Raw genomic sequence first — 24,698 nt, forward strand, 5'->3', positions numbered from 1 at the left:
ACTGAAATTAGCTTTTAAATGTTAAGCCAATGATATTTCCCAGTTATTTATCATAGCTACAGAATCTTGTAAATGTTTACCAATATAGGCCTCCAGAATTAAAAGTAACCCCCAATAGGAAAAGATGGAAAAAACTTTAAATTGGCTGAATATATTTTGAATTAATTCTGAAATTTTTTAAATTGGTCATTTTATGTTTTCTACTTCTAGATAAAATGGAAATTTAGGAAAGACACTTAGGAAATTAAATTTATTGCATAACTGAGTTTAAATGTATGAGGAACCACACTTGCTATACCATTATTAATATTATAGATATATACAGTTTTCTCTTGAAAAATAGGGGCTTAGGAATGCTGAACCCCCATGAGATTGAAAATTTGTGTATAAATTTTGACCGCCCGCCCCCCCCAAAAAAACCCAAAAGCACAACTTAACTTGTCTCTTGGTATCCATGGGGGATTGGTTCAGGACCTCTTGAGGATACAAAAATTTGCAATGCTTGAGTCCTCTGTATAGAAAGATCTAGATCAGTACATAGAGTTGATTCTCCACATCCTCAAATTCCCAACAGTATCTGTTAAACAGTAAAGTTATTTATTGGAAAACAAATTAGTGTAAAAGTATTTTGATATCACGTGGCTTTATGACCCAGTGATGCCACTTTTTGGGTGGCTTTGGACAAGCTTCTTTTTTTTTTTAAATCTTTCTAATATTTTACTTTTCTCATTTACTAAAAGAGAAAACTAATGTAACTTATAAGATTGTGGCAAACATTAAACTGAGACAATGCGCATAAAGTTCTTAAAAGAGGATCAGACATATAGTGAGTCTTTAATCAATATCTATTATTATTTTAATGTGGTTATTATTGCAATGGCTGGAAATCCACACAAATATAATAACTTTGCATAGAGTAAAGTCAAGATGATCCAATAAATCCCTGAAATACATGGAAGACAATGGCATAAGAAGGTATTTAAAGTAACTGGAATGAAAAATTAAGGCTTTATCTTCAAGATATTGTAGGCTACGTTTATGCCTCTTGCAATAGGAACTGGTGGGCAGCTAACAAAATATGTCTTTAAGGCTTGGAATCTTTATTTTACTGTTCTAAAAGAGGCTGAAAACATGGATTATATTATTTTGTAGAACAGTCTACTCATCTTGGAATTATAAGTAAGTAGAAACAGGTTTGCAAGATGGGTATTTTTCTTTTAAAAGTCTATGGGTAACTTGCAAGAGCAGGTATTTCAATATTCACCTGTCTCATGTGTACCATTTGGTTTACAATCTCCTGATTGCTATCTTGTAGTGAATTGTTCTGTTTATAGCTCTAAAATTGCTATCTGGGTGACAGTCTTCTGTTTCTAATCTTAAGATGGTTGTCTAGTGGCTTTGATCCCCATGGCTCATCATGCAGCCTGATAATACTGTGAAGGGAAATACAATTAGCTAACCATGCACCTGCTCAGTTTAGAATTTTATGAGTGTAACTTGTAATATGATTGACATCTTGGGGCTTGTAATCATTTAAAATAGAAATTCTGTATGAAACTCTGAAACATATAAATATGTGTAAATATTTGTGTAACATATTCTCTCTCTCTTTATAATATATAAACCTTTCCAAAGGGCTTAAAAATTTAAACAATTGTGAATTCAGAAATCTTAGAAGAGAATAGTTAGAATTTTTACATTCATTTTAGTTTTTAATCATCTATTCTATTGTATACCTCACAGCTTCTTTATAATCTTTTCCCTCTTATCATCATTTTAATTGAATTTTGGATATTTTCTTGGAATCATATTATTTTATTTAAGTATTTCCAAAGTTCTATCCTGTAGTCGTTTATCATGTAATAAACTCTAGAAATTTATCAACTTATTTATAATTTAAGTACTTCATGAGAGGTTTGACTTCTGTTATCAATAATGTATTTAAAACATTGCTAGAGATAAGCATATTGGTATGTCATAGTCTCTGATATATGTAGGGGCCAGGTAGTTCCTTTACAGAACAGATTTGTAAGACCCTGAGAAAAGGACACAATCAGTAGACCATATAATAATTTTATAGAGAGGAGGGAGGGAAAAAGTGGAAAGGAGAGAGAGAGAGAGAGAGAGAGAGAGAGAGAGAGAGAGAGAGAGAGAGATTGACATGAGAGAGACACATTGATTAGTTTCCTCCTGCACACACCTAACTGGGGCTGGGATCGGACCTGCAACCCAGGTAGTGCCCTTGATTGAAAATCTAACCCAAAACTCTTCAGTGTGAAGGCTTATGTTCTAACCACTGAGTTACATAAGCCAGGGCTCTACATAATTATTTTAAAAATATTTTTACTTGTGATTATGTTAAGTTTTTCTTTTTTGAATGAAATAAACCTGATTTTCCATCATAAATGAGTTGCTTTTGGGTACTTTGAGGAGGTGAACTGAAGTTTTCAGTAGTATCAGAAGAACATTTATAAAGGGTCTAATGAAGACCACTGGTACTTTTAAAATAAGTCAGTGTGTTAGCATAAAATATGCTTCTATCAGAGTAAAGTTCTTTTTTTAGCAGAGGGATAAAGAGAAGTGTTAACTAATTAGAGGAAGAAAGATTTTTCTTCATCAGAAGATAAAGCTTTGAGAGTGAGTACCACCTCTTGGTAATGGTCACATAACTCTAGATTTGTCTTATTTTTCTTATCTGGATGACTAGGATTATTCCAACAAAAATTGTATATTAAGTCAAATGAACCAACATATGCAGAATAAGTTTATACGTGGTAAAGCAGTATTAATTAGTGAGTCCTACAACTGCTATGAACTAACATGGTGCTATTGGAAATATCAACTGTTCCTTAAAGCATTAGAAACACAAGTTGTTACTTCCGTTTCCTCAATTTATCCATGGCTTAAAATACAGAGCACCTGACATTTGTTACTGTGAACACTAAGGAATGACTATGATCGCAAAAATATGGGCCTAAACATCTAAGGGAGAGAATGTGTGCATGTCCATGCAAATAGCAGGTGGTGTGACCAGCAGAATCTTTAAGACCCATACCTGAACAAATTGGAATAAGAGAACTTACTCCAATATATTGCTGAAAAACATTTCCTATCCACTGACTCAGTTGACATCATAATATAATCAAATAACCATAGCAGCTTTGAGCAGTAATATAATCCTGAATGAGGAGCTATTGAAATGTGAAAGTTTTTACAGTGTGGAAGTATGAAGGAGTGAGAAACAATCCTATATAATAAAGAGCTAATATGCAAATGGTTGTCATGCCCTTGTGCCCTCACGCCGGGGCTGGGGGACCTGAGGCCACATCCCCCGCCCCAGCGCCGGGGTCAGGGGACCTGAGGCTGCATCAGGGGACCTGAGGCCACCCCCCCAGCCCTGCAGGGCTTGACGGGGGTGGGGCCGGTCAGATCTGGTCTCATGCGATTTCGAGGCATGTGTGGGTGGGTGGGGACTTGACCGAGGGTCTTGAGGCACACCCTAGACTCTGACAGGAGGGAGATTTTCATATACATTTTATTAATTTTCTTTCATCTCTGACATTTCAATTATAGAGAAAGAGCAAATAGAAATATTAAAATATTTCCTCTAATTAATTCCCTTTATAATGTGCACAAATTTCGTGCACTGGGCCACTAGTATTAAAAATAAGAAAATTGGAATTAGAGAGTGTTGAGAGATCTTGTTCATGTCAACAATGTCTCTGAAATCACTCCCACACATGTCTGTGGGCTTGTCTCATGTCACCAGTCACCAGTTACCAAATAGTGACAGAATCATAGACATAGAGCAGGTTGACAGCTCAAGAGGGTGTGAGGGAGGGCTGAGGCCTGGAGGGATTAAGCAAAAAGAAAAAAATAAATAAATCATGGACAGGGACAACAGTGTGGTGCTTGTGGGGGGGGAGAGGTAAGGGTGGGTAGAGGAAGATATAAGGGGGATACATGGTGATAAAAAATAAATTAATTATTTTTAAATTTAATAAAATAAAATAGAGGCTTAACCCTGAAAAAATAAAAAATAAAAGTATTAATGGTTTTTGGATACAACCTACCCAATATTCGTTTATTTTAATTTCCAGAGAAACAAACCAACCACAGTTAATGAAGCATAGTCTGTCCATATAATTAGGCTATGCACATCAGTAGGCACTTGTGCTAGGTGGTAAAAACATATGGAATGTATCACATTTCAAACAACCACAGGGTTCCTAGGAATAATTAATGAGATTCATAACTATGAACAAAAATAAGCTCATTACACATCTTCATATTATTAAATCAAGAACAAATCTTCCTCTCCCCAATTGGTTTTTCTTAGAACAAATTTCTGACACAGAAGAGAAAATTTGTTTCATATTTTATTGAATTTCATTTATATTAAATTAAAAATATATTTCTGACAGATTCATGTAACAAAAAAGCAGAACAGTTTTCAAATTGTTCAGCTGGGATGATCAGTACGGAATGAGGCAAAGCAGGTCGCATTCTATAATTGCCTTGTACAGGTACAATTCTTTCCCAAGAGCCAAGAGAGGATCCTTGAGAACTAACTGAAAAGCCTAATTACAGAAATTTAAAAGACAGTGTCTCTTATTTGCAAATAACAACAGAAGTAGGGGGAAGGGGAAAAAGAAGGGGGTGAAGGGTTACAGAAGAAAAAAGATTAAGGAAATTATACTAAAAATATACCTAACATTAAAAAAGTTAGTATGAGTTAAGTGCATAATCCTTCATAGATAAAATAGAAAAAAATCAAAATAACATTTTACAACACACAATTGTCATATCCTATTGTGTAAGCGAGTGCAGAGGTTGAACATATCACAATAGTGCTGAACACAGAATCACAAGTAATGTCAAAATTATAACTTCCAACCAAAAAGAAACAATCACAAGCCGATTACTTATATACAAATCAACCCTAAAGACAATTATGTTCCAAATAAAGATGTCCACAAACGAAAATCAAATCAACATTATCCTTATTTACAAATGCAACTAGCCATGTCTTTAACAAGCTATAAAAATACTATTCACATTTTCAAACATACAGTAGTATTTTTTATTTCAAAAGGCAGCTAACTTTGAACACTGGGGTTTAAATGAAACACTGATGGCTTACCAACTAGGTATTTTTGCACCTCTGTCCTTTGAAGGTACTTCATAAGAGAGAGGGCTTGTTTTCTCTTTACAAGTTAAGAACACAAGGAAACGAATACAAACGTATAAAATACCTTAAGCCTCTGTCTTTTTGGTAGTGTCTCCCATTAACACCTGATCTTAGTAACTATTGTGATGCTTGTATGAGATGAGGGTCTGAAAGAAGATTTAACATGACATTTTTTTGTGCTATGAATTGTCTTACAGATTGGTCTCATTTTCATTCGATCTTGTTACAATGGTGCTCAAGAAAGACATGAACAACTAGTCATACCATGAGACAACGCAGTTTCGACATGCAGCAATGCAAGTCCCTGGAGCTCACAACATGAGATGTAGACGCAACAGCCAGTGAGATGTGCATTCAAAGTTAGCTGCCCTTGGACAGCTGCTCAGTTTAGTAATCGACCCATTTAACAGCAGTACCAATTTATGCTACATATTTCAAAGTACCTTACTTTAAAAGAACAGCCCACATATCTACAATTAGAAAATAACTTTTGTAGTTGATTACTGTAGTAATCCCAAAAGGGTTCTTGGAGTGCTATGGTGCAGTCCCTTCACTCCCTCCTCCCAGCCCCTGAGAGATCCAGAAATATACAGGAAAATGACTTTCACGCGAGGGGAAAAGTACAACCCTTCATTAACTGAAAAAATCTGGAAATGAGATGCAAAAACCAGGTTATGTCAATAGATAGGATGTATGATTTGCTTTCCTTCAAAAGGCTACAGGCTGGGACACACTTTACACATCAGGGATAAAAATAGCAGTAAAGGCAAAGTGGCTTGGACAAGTTAGACTATTGCCTATAGGTATGAAACTTTGTTTTCTTATATTTGTATATTTGTACAAATATAACCATGTCTCATGATATGGGTCAAACTCAGTAGAGTCTTGAAAGGAAAATGTCCTTAGAGAGCATAAGCAGAGAAAGAATGGCAACCTCGTGGACAACATGAATTTCCATTATAGTGAAACTGCACTCATTACATATTTCTTAGATGGATGAATGAAACCAATAAAAGATTATAGGGGATTCCCAAAGCTGAATAGCCTTTACCTTTTAGGATACTAAGACTCTTCATTTGCGGGGGAAAAAATACAGCAGCTATACAATATTTGTGACCAGGAATAAAATAAGATAAAGTAAATAAGTTAATGTGCTGGCAAAACTAACTTCTCAGTGATATGTAAGGTTTTCATGAAAAGATTAAATCTGAGACCTACCAAGGGCATGTGCCCCTATGTGAGTTTCAAGATTCATCACAGGGTTGACTCATCTCAAATCCTACAGAGAAGGACATAGTAAAGGAATCAATCTTCATGGAAAAACATGAAGAAAAAATTAATATCACAAAGTATGCTATGTGCAGTAATTTATTTGCACATAGTTCAAATAATGTCCAAATTGCTGGGACCTTTTATGAAAAAGTCAGGCATGTGAGAGAAGAGGCTAAGTCATTATTTCACAAAGCAGGGTGTGGGACCTCAGAGATCCACTATGGCTTAAGAGAGATACAGCATCGAGGGGACCACTCCAAACTAGAGTGGTGGAAAAGTGAAGACAATGGAGGTGGTTGTGCCAATGGGAAAGGAAAGAGGATGGTATTTTCCTCTAAGGTCCAGAGAGAAATGAGCATTTCTATGATACCTACCAAGATAATCACTTATAAAACTGAGAGTCAAAGGGTATTTTCCAGGGAAAGCATGAGAACATCCATGAAATTGGGGCTTAGAGTCTTTTCAGCTCATGACCAGAGAAGCATTTTCTTCTGCCCCAAAAATCACCTGGCTGGGAAGAGGTGAGGCAGGGGTCCACAAAAGTGGCACACCCTACATTTTTGCAAAATCAGGGGGACTTGAACAGAGTGTCTAAATTTTCTACTTTTTTTATGGGGACTTTTCTGTGAATGAACATAACAAAGCAGCCCATGGCTTTAAAAGCCATTTGTCCACACAAAGAAAAGGTTTTCCTGACCCAACAAAGTGTCCACAACTGCTTCATGTTTGTAACTATAGAAACAACTACTCTGCAAAGACATCTCTGGGATTAGAATATTGTATCAATTCTACCCAGAAATATAAAACCTGGCCCCACTGCAATATCTGTAATATTAAGGCCTCCTCTGATCTTGGCATTTTAAATGATACCCAGTCTATCTCTCTATTGCTATTCTTTTTCAAGCAAATGGCAATTAGAAGACATGAGTCTGCCTTTATGTGTCTACATGGGTACAAGGCTGTCCTTCAAAATCCCATATACACAAGGAGAGGCACAGCAGAAGTATCTGTCCATAGCATATACAGGAGTGAATTTATCAGATTTTTTTTTTAATAACTAGCAGCCTACACACCTGGATTTCTTATTTGCTGTATTACAAATCATCAGTTTAATAATTAGAGTCCAAAATAATGGAGATACAGCAGTTTGAAATGCTGGTTTTAGCAATTCTTTATCAGAATATTGTTAACTAATTCTTGTTTGTTTTGGGAAACCAGAGGTATCAAGGAAAAAGAAAGGACATGTCACAAATTAAATGTTTTGTTTGCTTAGTCAATGGCACCACTCATTCTCTGTCTCTGCATAAGGTAATAGAACATTTACATTTTCCCGGACTTCATTGAGAGACCCCTCACTTCAAGTCATAATCAACATATTTGCCTGTTAAACTCTTCAAGGTGGTGCTTGCAAGACAAATTCTAAAAATTTCTCTTTACATTTAATACATTTTTAAAAGGTAAAGGAGTAAGAATATGAGGAAAAAAATTAATTGTAGTTCTTTAAACAAATTTTCACAAGTGGAACCAGCTCTCTACATGCCTACTTTCAGATATACCTAACAAATAGCAATTTTAAAGGGTAAACTGATTTTTTACTTTGCAAAATCCAACCTACACTTTCATATCCTGCACTTTATTTTGTTACATTATAGTTTGTGGTTAATTTTCTAACTTAGTTTATTTAATAATATTAAAATCATTTAATGTCTGATAACTTAACTAAATCTACATCTTACAGCATTTTCATGGTCTGCCCAGTTATATACATGCTTTCATGATCTTTACCTTTTCTATTACCTTATGAACTACATACACTAGTTAAATAATCAACATTTATAGATGGATGAATAATTCAAGTTTTGAAATAAAGGTTAGATAGCTAGAAAAAACTTGTATTTACATCCTTCCCTGTCGGGCTTAAAGAATTAAATTTTTCTTTTCACTTTCGACACTTCAAGAAGCACACCCATAGTCCCTCTAACTTCAGATAGCAGCTAACCCTCAGAGTCCTTTTAAGGGTCTGTCTGTGGCATTGGGATATTCCTGACCTTCATGCCATGTCTTGCCTTTAGAAGCTATTAGCATACATTATAACACGTCTTAGAAGAATACCCTTTCTGCTTTGTGGTGCTGGGTCTACCCTGGTTTACAGAACATCTTTCCTCACCTGTCTAAGAAGTACTTCTTTAAACAACCTTTCTATTATGCCATTTTTCATACTTGAAAATAGGATTCCCTAAGGTAGGTATAAACTACAAAATTTGGTGATTTAAAAATATAGTTTGTGCAACTTTACTATTAATTTTCTTCAAATTGACTGAATTGATTCTGCATATTAGCACAGATACATCTAGCCTCAGGGACATGATATTCCAATGCACCTTTCAGGCTTTGATTGGCATTTGAACATTACGCTCCACTGGGTTGACCGAGTTATTCTTTGGAACAAATGGATTTTTTTTTCTCCTTCTCATCCACTCTGAAATATGTTTTCTAAGGAAAACAAATATATAACAAAAGGGAAACCTTAAAACAACTGAAATCAAGTATGTATTACAAAAATCATTCAAAAGGAACAATAACGTGGAGCCCTCATGAAACATTTTGGATCACTGTAGATTATACTCACATCTATCTCCAGTTATTAGATTAGTGGAAGATTAACTGATGTCCAAGGGTCTCATGTTCTTAGGATGGAGGAGATTACATTCACTGGATACATTTCTATTACCTTAAGAGTAAAAAAAATACTGTTCTAGCCTTCTACAAAATAAACGATTGTGCTTTCCATATCACAATAAAAATATATGACTACTGTAAATCAAAAGAAAAAAAATCAAGTTCCAGTATCCAACAAGGGTGCTGTCAATGCTGAGTTGGTACAGATTTATCCAGAATTTGGAGGGTTATATTTAAATTTTCATAAGTACTGATGTGAGGTCCCCTTTTCCCAGAGACTCCTCTGAATGGGTGAGAGTGCTCTAAGCTGTCATGCTGTGGTGCCTGAATTATTCTTGGGAAATTTGTGGTTGAACTTTATTAGAAAATATCTCAGAAACCCCTTCCTTGCTTTTCGTCGCTCTTTTAGCTTACCTCCTTTTCAAAACGTAGAACGAAACTGATCCCAATGCCTCCAAGGTTCTTGGCCAAAGACCAACATTGACTGCCAATTTAATGGTCAAGTTAGATCCAGGCAGGCCCATAGGCCAGTGATGCAACATCCTTCTAGACCGGTTTGTGCTTAGATGATAGCGTTGAAACTATCCTATTTGTATATTTTAGTAACTTGTAGGATCTTTCATTTGTGTCTCAAATGAGTTCACTAGAGATCGTTTCACTAACAGCTGATTTTATGATGACTACTCACAAAAAGTTCATGCAATCTTATTCTTTAAATTTATGAAGAAATTCAAGTGTCATCCCAAATAAAGCTAGACTAAAATGTTTAAGTTAGGAATAATATTACATTTATCTCAGTATTTCCCACATAACACAGTGCTTTTAATAGACTCTAAATAAATATTAATTGAAAAAATAAGTTGAAGGTATTAATGGATTTACATTTTCAAAACAAGCAGAAATCTAGATTTTTCTTTTTCTTTTGCATTCTCCCCTCTAAAGTCTCTGTTTTACCATTTGGAGATTTTTAGTCTAATTGCTTCTTATAATAGAGTCAAATTTGATCCCACTATGTCAACATTAGAAAAAAAAAATTTTAAATCCAAATGACCTGGGATGGATTTTCTTAGAAAAGAGAGACATATCCAATTCTCCTAATAACTGATCTGAGGTTCCCTTTTTCTGGAGACTCGTTCCTACCATTTGTTCCCATTAATCATATTAACTCAGCAGGTATTCTCTTGAAACAATACATAATAAAGATGGTCCTATTACTAGGATGCTGTGTTTGAGGAAAGGAGTTATTATATAAAGTATCAAAAGATTAGTATGTGGGATATTAAAATAATTACATGAGAATATTTTTCAGGTTTATTTACAATTTTTGCCCCAACGATCTATCTATAAGCTGTGAATGCGTGTATTTCTTTTTTTGTTATACCAATTTATGTGCAAAGAGTTACCTTCCCCTTATTATAAATAGAGTCTCATACTAGAAATTCCATAGAATTCAAGCCCATCGTTACTTGCATTTCTTAATATTCAGTATACAAACTGGACAACTTTCCTTGCGTAGCAAATGTGATATCACATGTAGATAACGTGCTGTCCCTGTCATCATAATCCCTGGATACTGTTCCAAAGTCCTAATTTGCTTGGTTTGGTATTTCCATAGTCTTTCTTTCTTTAAGCACTTTTTAAAAAAAAAATGTGCTTAAATTAGCTATTTTGCTGGTTGCTTCCATATTGCTTCATTCAAAATCCAAAATGGAGTTCAGAAAGAGAACAAATAAAATGATAGTTTAAGTGCAAACTACATTTCTGAGTATCTTCCAGGTAGACATACCCAATCCAGTGTGTTTCTTCCAGTTCAATGGATTCCCCATTGGATCACCCCTGAAAATATCAGTAGTTTTCATGAACCACACAGAACTGTCTCTTAGTTTCCCTTCTTTTAAAAAAATTACCAACTGCCTATCAAGTACTGTCATTTATGGAGGAGAAGAAAACATTGAAGGATGAAAAGGAATGGGGGTGGTACATGTTCAATAGTGTAAACTCAAAAAAAGGTGAGATTTGATGCTATATTTGACTAACATCTTGGCCTCCCTTTCTAATTTTAAAGACAATATATTTAAAATAGTGGCCATTCCACTTCCTTTTTAGAATTTTGATAATTTATAGCAATGCATAAAAAATCTTTGCAATTAGAAATTAAAGCCAAAAATAGGGGAGAAAGTAGTAACATGAAGGACTGGAGCAAAGCAAAAACAAAAAGGAAAATAAAATAATAAAAAAACACACAAGAAAGCCCTCCAAACAAGATTACTAGTTCTAACTCTGATGCAGATTCAGAAATGAAAGCTGAGTTAGCCACTCTTGCTTGTCAGGATAGAAACAGTGGGAGAAAGAAATTTGGATTCTCCATCTGTTATATTACATATTATAGAAAAGGTTATCTTTTACTTATTCTAATGTAAAGGTTATTAGGGCTTTCAGGGATGCTGAAACTGTACACATCAGTTCCTGTAGACAGGAACAGATAGCATGGGTCTTTCAAGACTCCGCATTTAAAAAAAAGAAATAGAAAGAAATTTGAAAAAAGAAAACATTTGAAAACTTGTTTGACAGCAGGCAGTATTGCCTTGCCTTTGCTGGTTCTGTCGCCTGACCAACCCATGCAGAGAAATGAAGAAACAGTGTGTTTTTTCCTGTCTTTCTCTTTCAGTCCTTCCTTCTAATGTTCAAGTTAGATAAGCACATAACTATCATTGCATCTCGACAGCTTCCCCTGGGAAGTTTCAGAACTACTGGCCTTGGGAGTAGAAGGGAGACCGTAAGAGAAAGAGAGGTGGCAGGGAAATTGGAGCGGGCATGTCTTTCCACCTTAAAACCACGGTTGAGTTTACACCACAGTATTCCGGTGTCTGTAGGGTGGAGGAGGCAGCACAGTGCCTGGCTTCAAGGAGAACTCAGAGAGGTATTCGGGATTCTCCGCCACGATCGGCCGGATCCGTCCATTTTGTTTATAAAAATATTTTGTGCTGTACTCCTGCAGGTAGTCTGGGTGCTGCAGGGTGCTCCGAGGGGGCAGGCTGTGGTTCCAGTAGTCAGGGTTGTCGAACGCTCTCTTGGCCTTCTCCGGCACAGACAGTACGGTGTTCTTCAGGTACTCGGCGTTCCCCAGCGTGTTGGCAAAGGTGTTGAGGTACAGTGGCTCATTCACATACTCATCCTCTGCCTTGGGTGGACCAGTGGAAGCATTGTGGTATTCGGGATTATCCAAAGCTTGAAGGTCTCCGTTTTTTCTCCGAGAGACAAACGGGTTCTCCTCGACAGGGTTCAGATATTCTGACGGAATACGAAAGTATCAGTTAACATCTGCTACCTGGGAAATGTTAATTAGAGCAAGTGTTAATACAGAACGGTTAGCTTCTTTGTTCAGAACAAGAAAGCCAGGGATTCTCACAAAACTCTTTCGTTGATTACTGCTGTCATTTAAAAAAAAAAAAAAAGAGTAAATGGGTCAAAAATGATAAGGACAAAAGAAGACGCCTGCAGGGCTGGCTGGTCTCAGTGTTTCTGTCGCCTAGAGATTGTTCTTTTTCCCTCTAAATGCATTCGTCTCTCCTACATATGGGGCCAGTTATCCAAACTTATGTTGGAAGATGAGACAACCTATAAGGGTTAAATAGCCTTTAAATACTGAGAAATCAGAATTTTTTAAAGGATATTGAAAAATGTCTAAGCTGAATTCTACTCCAAGATCAATAGGCGAAGTGAAAGAATAGCATTTTTGGCAAGTGAGGTTTACTGTGGTGTCTGTATAGTAACACGGATTTGATTATAGATGTTTTCCAGTAAGCTTTATCCATAGGAAAAGAAACATCTAAGAAGAAAAACTCAACTCCTAAAACAAACTTGGTAGACATCTAACATGCTTCTAAAGTGACTCGCTTGCCAATACCTAAGCTTAACAATAAAGTATAACAATTTCCAGTGGCTAATGATAATCACAAAATAGCAAACTATTAGTTTGACTCATATAAAATACCACTATTATGTAGGTTGGAAATGACCCATTAGTGGCTATTTTGTGATTTAATCTAATAAATTGATCTAAAATAGGTACTGGCCCAGAATTTTTTTTAAAAAAATGCTGTTAATTAATATTGCTCTCCTCAAGTTTAATTTCTCTATATTATGACTATATATATATAGATAGATAGATAGATAGATAGATATAGATATGTATCTGAATATACAGACATATTTTTGTCTTGTCTTTTATATACACACAAAAAAATGACACTTTAGCTATTCTTACTTTGCTGAGATGCCAACATTCTGAAATAAACTTTCTATCCCCCACACTTAGTTTGACATGTAGAGAAAAAAATTTCATCAACTCAGGGTTATTTTCCCCTGGATATAGGTCTATGGATGTACTTAAGTATTTAGCTTGGTAATGAATATCTCATCATCATATACTACATGAATTACAGTTCAGTAACGTACAAGGTACTCTCATTTCATCCTGCAACAATCCTGTGAAAAAAGAGGTGCAAGCTGTGTTTTTCCAGCTTTATAGGCAGAAAACAGAGATTCAATAATGTATGAAGGATCCAATTAGCCATGAACTAGACTTCAGACCTTCTAACTCCTCCTGAGTAATCATCTTGTTCTTCTGCACTGTTTTCATTATTGCCCCTATAGGAGTGGGGTGAACTTTACCTTTGATAAAATGTTTTAATTTGAAAGGGGCTCAAAGCTACTGTCATTTTAAGAAAAATATATGAATAAACCTAAAAGGGAGCCAGAAATTGTTTTTCCCCCTAGATTTCTAAACTTCTTCATTAAAAGTATAGGAATGTCTATCCCGTGGTTGGCAAACTCATTAGTCAACAGAGCCAAATATCAACAGTACTTCTTCAAAATAGACTCACCCAGGCCGAAAACCGACTTTTGCACATGGGCCACGAAGTTTCAATTGTACTGTATGCGCCCCCATCTCGGTACTCAAGGGGCCAAAGAGCCACATGTGGCTCGCGAGCCACAGTTTACCGACCACGGGTAAAATGCTCTAGTCTTTGAGAACTAAACATTCCTTCTACAGAAACCTGGTCTCTTAGTATTCAGAGGCAGAATCTGGGGATGCTCTACAGTGAGCCTATACCTTTGCCTATCTCATTGAAGATTTTTGTTACCTTTTCTCAATACAATCTACTTATTATCCTAATGCAAACCATGTAACCAACTATGCGGTTATGCATAGAGGAGTAACTCCGTGGCAGAGTTGAGAATCGAATATTCTACTTTCAGGGGGATCTGCCAAAGCCTCTGAAAGCCTCCATTTGTGTCACTACTGGGTTACTATACACTTCATATATTACAATATAAACATCATATAAAATAAGTACTTCTATATACCTAGGTGTGTGTGTGTGTGTGTGTGTGTGTGTGTGTGTGTGTGTGTGTATTAATAGGCTATTTACAATGTGCATTTCACATTTTATAAAAGTGAATATAGCCAATATCACAGGACATAATGGGCCCTCATACAGAGTCTTAAAATACAGTTTGCTGTTGACACTGAAGATGCTGAGACAGGATCATCAGTTTTGAATAACAACCATCTATTTTCTTTTTGTGATGCTTTTCATGTAGAAGGAAAGAGGCTTTTTCAGAATGGAAATGTTGCTTGATTTGGGTGTTTAACATTTCCACCATAACACTGTATACTAGTCCCCCCTCATCCATGGGAGATACGTCCCAAGACCCCCCGTAGATGCCTGAAAGAGTGAAAAGTACAGATGCAAGTGTGGATAGTACGAAACCCTATTTATACTGATTTTTACCTATAGATCCATAACTTCTCACTTACGGGAAGCACTTCAGGGCTTTTCTTTGGCATCCAAATTGCCAGCCTTTCTACTCTTGCACTTTGTAGAAATTATTAAGTAAGTAAGGGATTACTTGAGCACCGTCACTGTGATACAGTTGATCCATGTGAAAACCTAGATGGCTACCAAGTGACCAATGAGCCAAGAATACACACAACATGGACACACATCCTGGGTGGGACAGAGCAGGGTGGCCTGAGACTGCATCACACTACTCAGAGCAGCACACACTTTAAAACATAAACCGTTTACTTCCGCCATTTTCCCTTTGATCTTTTTAGACTGTGGTTCACCATGGGTAACTAAAAACATGGAAAACAAAACAGTAGATAAGAGGGAACTGCTGTGGTGCTTTATGAAACCACAAAGTATGGATAATTTCAAGGTGGAATGATATACGTGTAAGTATATGCAGGGCTAGAACTTTAATTTTTGAAATGTGTCAGAAGAAATCCTAATTTTCTGCAATAAACTAGGTCATTTAAATGACACCATTTTAAAGGATCCACCAAATCTTTTACTGGTGCCATTAAAATCTTCGGACACTTTTGCCAACAATCCCAGTCTTTATGATAAGTCCAATAAAACAGTGGTTCTGAACTCTTGTGATATGCTACCTCATTCAAATATTTCTATAACAATATGTTTAGGTTAGTGTTTCTCAGGCTTGACCATGTTAAAAACTACCTGGGGATCTTGTTAAACTCCAGGCTCTTATGCAGGCAGGGCCTGAGACTCTGATTTCTAAAAAGCCATCACTGCCTCAGCTGCTGCTGGTTCAGACAGTACCGCCTGGATGGCAGCAGCCTGGGTCTGTTTCTGGGTCACAGATGATGCAGAGTCCAGAGCTTTGGCCATACCCCTTCTACACTTTGCCTATTTTGATGGATGTGAATGTAGAACGGCGATCACTTCTGAACATCCTCTTTGTACCTTGTTTGGGTTTGTCTCGCATAGGGGTCATGTAGCCTTCCTCATCCAGCTCTCCTCGTGGGCTCCGTTCCGGGGCAAACACCGTGGGGTCGGCACTGTACCTCTGGGTGCTGCTATCTTCTTGGACATGGGGTGCCACTGGCTTGCGTAGGGTGCCATTGCAGCAGGCGTCATCAAACATCTCGGCTGTGGCCCCCTGAGCAACGGGAGCTTCTGGGATGGTGCTGGTCGTGGCTCTGTAGGGCACGGGCACTCCCTGCTCTGCAGCAAAACCCCCATCTCGGTACACAAATTGGTTCTGTCAATAGTAGAGACACATTCAGACAACAGTTACTGCTAGGAAGAGTTGCAAAGAAATGAACGTGAAAAGCTAAAGGATATGGAAGCTCGTCTTTCAGAAATATGTCAGGTTTGAGTTTTGATTGTTTGGTTGTTTTAATTTACCTTATTTCCCCTAGTGGCTAATGGCATTCAGTTACAGACTAATCACACCTAAAATTCCAATTTTTCTTAAAAATTTAAGTCACGGAAAACAATTTGGAACTATATATAATCTCTTAATATTACTAAGCACCTACCACCACATGATCTAATAAACATATTTCACATTTCCCCCCCACAATTGCCCGTTTTTGATAGAAAATTCAAAGTGAATTTTCATGACATATAGCAACATAGTTAATTATAGGCAGTTGCCATTAAGAACAGAAGCACATGGGTGCCATTTGAGTGGTGATGTTTCCTTACTGAATTCTTCTCTGTAGTTACTATGACTGTGAGTCTCCAGTACCTAACTGGAGAGTTTCTCACTTTTTAGCACACAACCTATCTTCGTGGTCGTCAAGATAACCTCCTCACTAGAGATATAACTTATGAGCCCAGGTAAAAATCAAAAGCTACTGTTGATGCATAATATCTCCATTTTGGATTACCTACTGAAATAATACTAGATATCTAAAAAAGGCTGCTTCACAATCTACAGCAAATGCTTAACTTACTGTTGGCAAAGGCAAAATGAGGAAATTATAGGGAGACAAGAGAGAGGAAACATGGTAAGCAAAGACCAAAAATCCTAAAAGATGAAGGTCGATTGTGAAATACTTACTCCTGACATGGGGGTGTAGGCGGGAGGAGGGCTGTGTCCAATTTCACTCTAATAGGAAAGAAAAATGGAATGATGGATATAATAAGAGGTAATATGAATGAAAAAAAAGAAAGAAAAAGAAAAGCCACACGAGTCGTATGAACCAGAGAGGAAACCATGCACAACAGTGAAGTTTGCTAAAGGGTAAAATTCTATGCACGTTGACTACAAGCAAGTTTATTGAAGTGTTTTGAGGAGATTAAATATTTTAACTCAGTCCCTAGATAGGAAAATTATGTATAAAAAGTAAAAATTTTAAATGGATTAAAAATTAAGTGGACAATGATTATTCCTCTGATTAGCCCTAGGAGAAAGGGAAAAATAGTGAACGATTAACTGTAATTTTAAACAAGGAAGAGTTTTCTTCATTAATATTAAATAACTGAAATGGCCTCATACCATAGCCATTAATTTTTCCCTTCTAAGAAGACATTTTTCTCAAAGCAGATAGAAGTGGATTTCGATTTGCCTGGAATATTGTTTTTTTTCTAACAACTTACATATATTTTTCACCATTTTGGCAATGGGTCAATTTCTTCTTTTTTTTTAAGTTACTGTTTAACTTTAATTTATTTATTTACTTTTAAAATATATTTTCATTGATTTCAGAGAGGAAGGGAGAGAAACATCAATGACGAGAAAGAATCATTGATCTACTGTCTCCTGCATGCCCCCTACTGGGGATCGAGCCCACAACCCACAACCGGGGCATGTGCCCTTGACTGGAATCGAACCTGGGACCCTTCAGTCCACAGGTCGATGCTCTATCCACTGAGCCAAACTGGGCAAAGTGTTAATTTCTTAACCTCTCCTTATAAAAAGGTACATGCTCTTTCTCTTCAGTCTTTTTTTTTTTTTTTTTTTTATGTGAGATCTATGGGGAGGGGGATGGAGCCCACAACCTAGGCATGTGCCCTTGGTTGGAATCAAATCTGGGACCCTTTAGTCTCCAGGCTGACGCTCTTATCCACTAAGCCAAACCGACTAGGGCTCAGTCTTATTTTTTTTAAAGCTAAGAAACAGCAGAAAATTTTAGGAAATTAATTTATTTCCTAGAAACCTGCTTTATTTACTTTATTTTCATTTATTTAGAACCAGTAAAATCAAATTGCAGTTAAAAAACAACAACAATAACACAAAACAAGCCCTGGACGGTGTGGCTCAGTGGCTTAAGTGTCCTCCCATGTATGCCCCAGGAGGTTACTGGTTTGATTCCTGGTCAGAGCACAAGCCTGGGTAGTGGGCTCCATCCCCAGTAAGGGTATGCAGGAGGCAACCAATCAATGTTTCTCTCTCATTGATGTTTCTCTCTCTCTTTCCCTTCCTCTCTCTCTCAAATTAATAAAAACATTTAAAAAAAAAAACAATAGCAAAAATATCTATTTTCTTATAGTTCAATAAACCATCCAGCCTATGGGCTAAGTAAAAGTAGATATAAAAATAAAATAAAATATTAAAGACAATGTTCCTTAGGGTAAGTAGAGGGGGTTGTACAAACACCAACTCTGTTTCTTAACAAAAACTTACATATAGAAATATACTCATTAAACACATTGTTGAGAACCTACTGTCTATGTGGCTAGGCACTTTTCTAGGCACTGGAGATAACTGAGAAAATAAAAACAGTTGATTTGATAAAGCTTGTATTCTCTACAATTTGTCTTTGAATGAACAAAGACAACTAAACTAAACCTCAAAGACAACAACATCTTGCAACATCAATGAAATATAGCTAACTATTATTCCAGGTCAATTTTATTTTATTTTATTTTATTTTTATTTTTTACCATTTAGAGATTCACAAAACAATCTAAGAAGAATATGGTCTCATGGAGGTGAGCTGTTTAATGTAATTAGTATTTACTGGATAGTACAATTCCTTTAATTTAGTCTGTTGGACTAGCCAAGGGGCAAGTTATAAACCTGTGAGTTATGCAAAGTGAGTTTACATTTGAACTTTCCCCACAACTTAGTCCCTTACATGATGGCATAGAAAATATTTATTTCTTCTCGTCTCTGATAACAAAACTTAAAGACACATTAAAAGGCATGGAAAGTTAGAGGTATAATTAAAATGTAATGCCTAGAAGGTGGTATTCCACATTAAATAGACAGATCGCCTTATGAGTTACAGTCCCAATTATAGGTGATGTGGCCAGTCATGAAACACCTCAAATCCTCATTTTCATTCTTGGCCTCTCTACCTCGTTGATAGTGCAGACAAAGTAAGTTAATGTTTATAACTGAACTTCGAAAGCTCTGCACATATATAGAGAATATATAAAATTTAAATATTCACATCTGCTAAATCGGATTTTTAAAGTCAAACAATTAAAATGCCAAAGCTACTCACCAAAAAGGCATTTAAAAATGCTTACCTGTTCTACATTACTTTAAATATAGGTATTTTTTGCTAACTTTTAGAAAGATATGAAATCAAATATATTGTTCATACAATTTGAGAAAGGAATTTTGTGTATAGTCCAGTGATATACAAAATAGATGGGTGGTATGAGAAATACAATTGCCTGGTGGAACTTTATTGTATTATAACCCTTGGTTTTACCCTATCAATTAAACCCTCATCATTTCACATGCATTTATCAAAGATTTATTAATTCTCTAAAAGCACAAGACTGGTGGGAGATGCTGGAGGGATCACAATGCGCTAAGAAACACATGGTGACTGGCCTTTTGGAATTTACACTGTACTATCGCACATTACCTGAGATTATTAGAAGAAATGGCCAGAAGGAAATGAGGCAGCAGTGGGTTTATTTCAATTACATGATTACAGATTGGAAGATAAGGTATAAAAAAATATTAGTAATTACCAGTGTTCCTTTCACTCTTTACTTTGCAAGAGTTGCTGTACTAGGTGATGTTTGATTGGAATCACACTGAGGAAACAGCCTTGATTCCTCATCAGGAAATACTTTATTATCTATTTTCATGATCTGGGCCAGACCACCTTCAGCGGTAAAGGCATCATACTAACGATAACGAGCCCTCACGCGTAGTCTGTTCAGACACAGGAAGTGAGGCGCTGTCCTGCTAGAATGCATCCACTGTCCCTGCCCTGAGAAGTCTTTCTGTGAGCAACCTGCCAACTCCATCTGGATAGACTGCCAGACACCATCACAGGAACAGGAGCGTCTTCATGCTTTTGCTACTTTTAAATGCTTTTTGTTACATTAAAATAGAAAGAAATGCTAAGCAAAGCGCCTTTAGCATTCATTGTTTTTTTAGGGTTATTGGCTGCTTTTTATGTTTGTGCTTCCATTTTTTCCCTTTTTTCTCTTTTCTATTTTCCATGATGAAAAGCACCTCATTCATTTCCCCCTGGAAGGGCAGTGCAGCTACAAGGGAACATCTGTGAGGCCAATTAGCTGGGCTGGGAATGTGATATAATTGTTGTTTAAATATATTTAAATTACATGTTAATCGCTATGTCATAATTTATGGGCTTTGAAAATAACTTCTTGTACTTGAGAGCCAAGCCAGATTCTACTTGCTTTTTGCTGTTTTTAGTTTGTGCAGCAAGCTCTTCTCATTGCCTGCCACCTCCCGCCCCCCAATTCCCCAAACTTGAAGAGCTGAACTTTAACAGTGGAAAGAATGACAGCTGCAAGTAAATTGGTTGAGTAGAAATTAAGATCCCCACAGTCAGAATGAGCGGGAGTGACCTTAACGTTCTGCCCAGAACAAAGCGGTGCCCTCAGTGAAAGGCTTTTGTTTTTCCATTGTGCCACTTTCCGCTGTCCGTCAAAGCCCAGCCTTGCAGACCTTCAGGAAGCAGCCTGGGCGCATCTGTTCAATTAGCTGGTGAGGGGAGTTACTGTGAGCAGCGTGGAGATAGTGGAGGTGGGTTATAAACGGGCAGAATTTTTTTTCCTGGTGGGGTATTTGAAAGGGTGATGGAGAGAATTAAATTTAATTTTGTTGCCATGTCACTGGGACATTGTATGATTAACTGGGACTCAAAAGTCAGAGGGTATAAGGAAGGCAAATGTCAGCATATATCAAATATAGTGTGAAAAGCACTTTTACATACATCATGTCCTAAAATTTACTTTTTAGTTGAATGATCAAGATTTGAACCTGTGTTATTACATGCACTGTGTTTCTCATGTTTATTGTTTTAATTAAAATGTATTATTTAATATTGTTCTTGGGAAATTTTGAATTGTTAACCAGATGAACTGTGTCTTATGATTTTAAAAATTACATATCATACAAATCTATCTACTCACAAAACAAACAAAAGCACGAGCATAATGCCTGACTTCCATCTAAATTAATCATGTTCTTAATGAGAGCCAGTTTTTTAAATTTTTCAGATAATTGTTTCTGTCAATATTAACTATAGGATTAAAGTTTCTAGGGCCAAGAAACACTCCAATCCTTTTAACTAAAATAGCATGTGTCTCTGTAAGATGTTGCTAATGCATCACTACTAATTTATTACATAGACACTACCCATGTAGTAACTTTTAAGGGTTCTCTATTTTATCCTCTCTTTCTTTCTTTCTTTTTTGGCCTGTTTTTTAAAATTTTTTTATTTTTAATTTTTTTAAATTTTTTTATTGTTTTATTGCTTAAAGTATTACAAAGAGTATTACATATGTCACTTTTTTTTTTCCCCACCCTTGACAATCCCCTGGCCTCCCTTGCCCCCCAGTGTCTTATGTCCATTGGTTATGCTTTATATTCTTAACACTCCGATGGGCATTTTTACATTTTCTCAGGCCAGATAGCTGATGGATTTAATGTTGTTGGCCTTATGTACAATTCCTGATTCATGGCTCTATCTTTTCCCCTACTGAGTTCAACATAAAAATATTTGAGACATCTAGATTTCGAATCTTCATTTTTCATAGAACAATCAGAAGAAGAAAAACAAAATGTGACCATATACAAAACACAGTAAGGACTGGGGTAAGCTTATTAAATCTAGGCAGCTGGCTTACACATACACACACACACACACACACACACACACACACACACACACTTGTACACACACGTATACTATATACAAATGCATATATTTCACAAATGTCTTTTGTCTATTTGTGTTTATTAATGTGTTTATTTATCTATTTGGTTTAATTATGTAGAACACTGATTTTTTAATAGAAACTAGGTTTTTACTCTACAGACAAAAGTAAGTAAATTAATATTAATGATATATAAAAATATAATAATGACATAATATTGCAAGAAATAAACAAGAAAATAATAATGACCTAATGATCATAAAGAAATTAACTTGGACTCTTATCATTTTTTCACTAACCCTAAAACATTTAATTTTTCTCAGATGTCTCATCCACCCTATTCCCAAAAATTATTTTTAATAAAGAAAAGGTATGAAAGGCATCAGTAAATATAACTGGGAGTCAATGGATTTTAAAAGTTATGGCGACATGGTGCCTTTTATAAACATTAATAATTCCACTTTAAGTCTGTTCTTAAAGTCTCCTTAGTTATAATGTCCATTCTGTTTCATAGATGAATATATGACTTCTCTTGAGAAAACTGATAAATGGGAAGGGAAACTAATACATATTATGTGCCTACCATATGCTACAGACAATTTTAGGTTTTATTAACGTTTATAAAGTTTTAAGGTCACTATCATGGTGAAAACCTATGACTCCCCTTTTACAGATAAGAGAACTGAGGATCAGGGAAGTTAAAAGTTCTTCCCATATACACACAGCTACAGGTGGCTATGTGAATCGATCACCCTTTCATTATGCCACATGTAGATTTTGACTTTTCTATCTTCTCCTTGTCCTCCCTTTGTCCCTGAATAGTACCCGAATTTTTCTGTCAGGTAAGTTGTCATGGTTTTTCTTTTTTGGGAAAAAATAATCTTAAGGAAAAATTTAAAAAACTTACTAGCCTTAGCTATAAAATCCTGATAATGCTTTACAGTCTGGCCCCTCGAGCTTATTTGCATTTTAACTAACTATAGGATTTAAGCTGAAAAGGAAACTATAAGAAGAATGTTAAGTGCTAATAGGAGACATATATTAAAATTTATATATATGAAAAATATTCTTTCCTAACAGTTTTTTCTTATTGATCTAAATTCATAGTGATTATATATATATATATATATATATATATATATATATATATCCCAAAAATGTATACACACACTTTGAATAATTATAAATGTAGGGTTTATTAAAATACATTTCATTTAAAAAATTGAGCTATCAGCTATTAAAATGTGTATACATTTTTTGGGACACTGTATATATGTGTGTACATACACACACACATTTACCTACCTTGCCAAGAGCAAAATCAACCCTGAGCAGGAGGAATTTTTTTTATCCTCACCCAAGGATATGTTTATTGATGAGAGAGAGAGAGAGAGAGAGAGAGAGAGAGAGAAATTGCTGTGTAAGAGAAACATCGTGATAGGACAGGTTGCCTCCTGTATGTGCCCCAACTGGGGATCCAACCTGCAACCTAGGTATATGCCGTGCCGGGAAGAACCCACAACCTTTTGGTGTAAGGACAAGGCTCCAACCTATTAAGCCACCCTCCCAGAGTGGGAAATGGTTTGAATAACTGGAGAGCACAATTTTCTATAGCAGCATTCTTGCTTATCATTTATAGTTCCTAGTCCAGGGATTAGTCAATAATTTCCTTTACCTGCTTCACCAAAAATAAGTAAGCTATTGTGTCCCCAGGCAGCCATTCCTGTACCCTTTCCAAATATCATAGAACAAGAGCGTATTCCCCTTTAAAACATTCATGGCTAAATGAGTCAACAAAATGAAGGTGAAAATTCCTCCCTTTATACTTTTCTGCTTTAAATCTCTGCTCATATTATTTGATGAAGTAAAAAAAAAGTATAGTCAAAGTAGAAAAGGTATAAAAACTATGATTTCATATTAGTGCCAACATTCCTTAGCTTCATTCAAGATAAGCAGTAAGAATTTTGTCATCATTCTTGAGATTAGTAATCACATGGAATTTATATCTCTTAACCCTGGAGTGAGTTTGAAACATTTTTTGTTTGCTGGTTTCTGGCAACTTTCTCTTGCCTATTATATTTCTTTTCACAGCCTGTTGTGATATTTGAACCTTTTCTTAATCATCACTTACCTGCTAATTAACACATTCAGCTAGAACTTTAAGGAGGAATTTTAAGCACTTTTAGAAGGTTTTCTTAAAGACCTCCCAGCAGTTCTTTTCAATAAAAGATGGAATGGCTTTTCCCCCTAAATTTTAAACTTATTCTTAAGAATGTCTAGTTCGATTGCAATATCTTTTTTAAAAATCAAAATAAAATTATTAGCCTTTACTGTGTTCAAATTCTTGAGTAGGTTGGTAACATCTTCAGTGAAGATTGAGGTTGTCTGTCATTCTGCTTGAGTGCTTTTTTTTTTTTAATCTAACATTATGAACATTATTTTTGCAGGCTTCTTAGTACATGAACAATACATTGAGGTTGGGAAACTTTTGAAGACAAAAATTCCATAGACCTGGGACAAGTGATCACATGAGGTCCTTCTACCTCTAGGATTGTATTCTGAAACTTTTTGCCACGAAACTAAGTGGCCATTAACAAATTCCTTAATCTCTTGGGCCCTCAGTTCACTTAACTCTG

General features: G+C 36.0%; 1 protein-coding gene across 1 annotated transcript in view; it reads right to left on the reverse strand.

Moving 5' to 3' along the window:
- Positions 1–4,386: 4,386 nt before the first annotated feature.
- The window catches only part of ERBB4 (erb-b2 receptor tyrosine kinase 4), a 307,627-nt gene continuing 287,315 nt past the window's right edge, over positions 4,387–24,698 (reverse strand). The window contains exons 24-26 of the mRNA XM_036319579.1: positions 17,024–17,071; positions 15,919–16,216; positions 4,387–12,433 (exon numbers count right to left, since the gene is read on the reverse strand). Of these exons, the coding sequence (XP_036175472.1) occupies positions 11,988–12,433; positions 15,919–16,216; positions 17,024–17,071 (792 nt within the window). The 3' untranslated portion in view covers positions 4,387–11,987. The remainder of the gene's footprint in view (positions 12,434–15,918; positions 16,217–17,023; positions 17,072–24,698) is intronic.

The sequence above is a fragment of the Myotis myotis genome, unplaced genomic scaffold (assembly GCF_014108235.1).
Source record: "Myotis myotis isolate mMyoMyo1 unplaced genomic scaffold, mMyoMyo1.p scaffold_m19_p_8, whole genome shotgun sequence".
NCBI lineage: Eukaryota > Metazoa > Chordata > Mammalia > Chiroptera > Vespertilionidae > Myotis > Myotis myotis.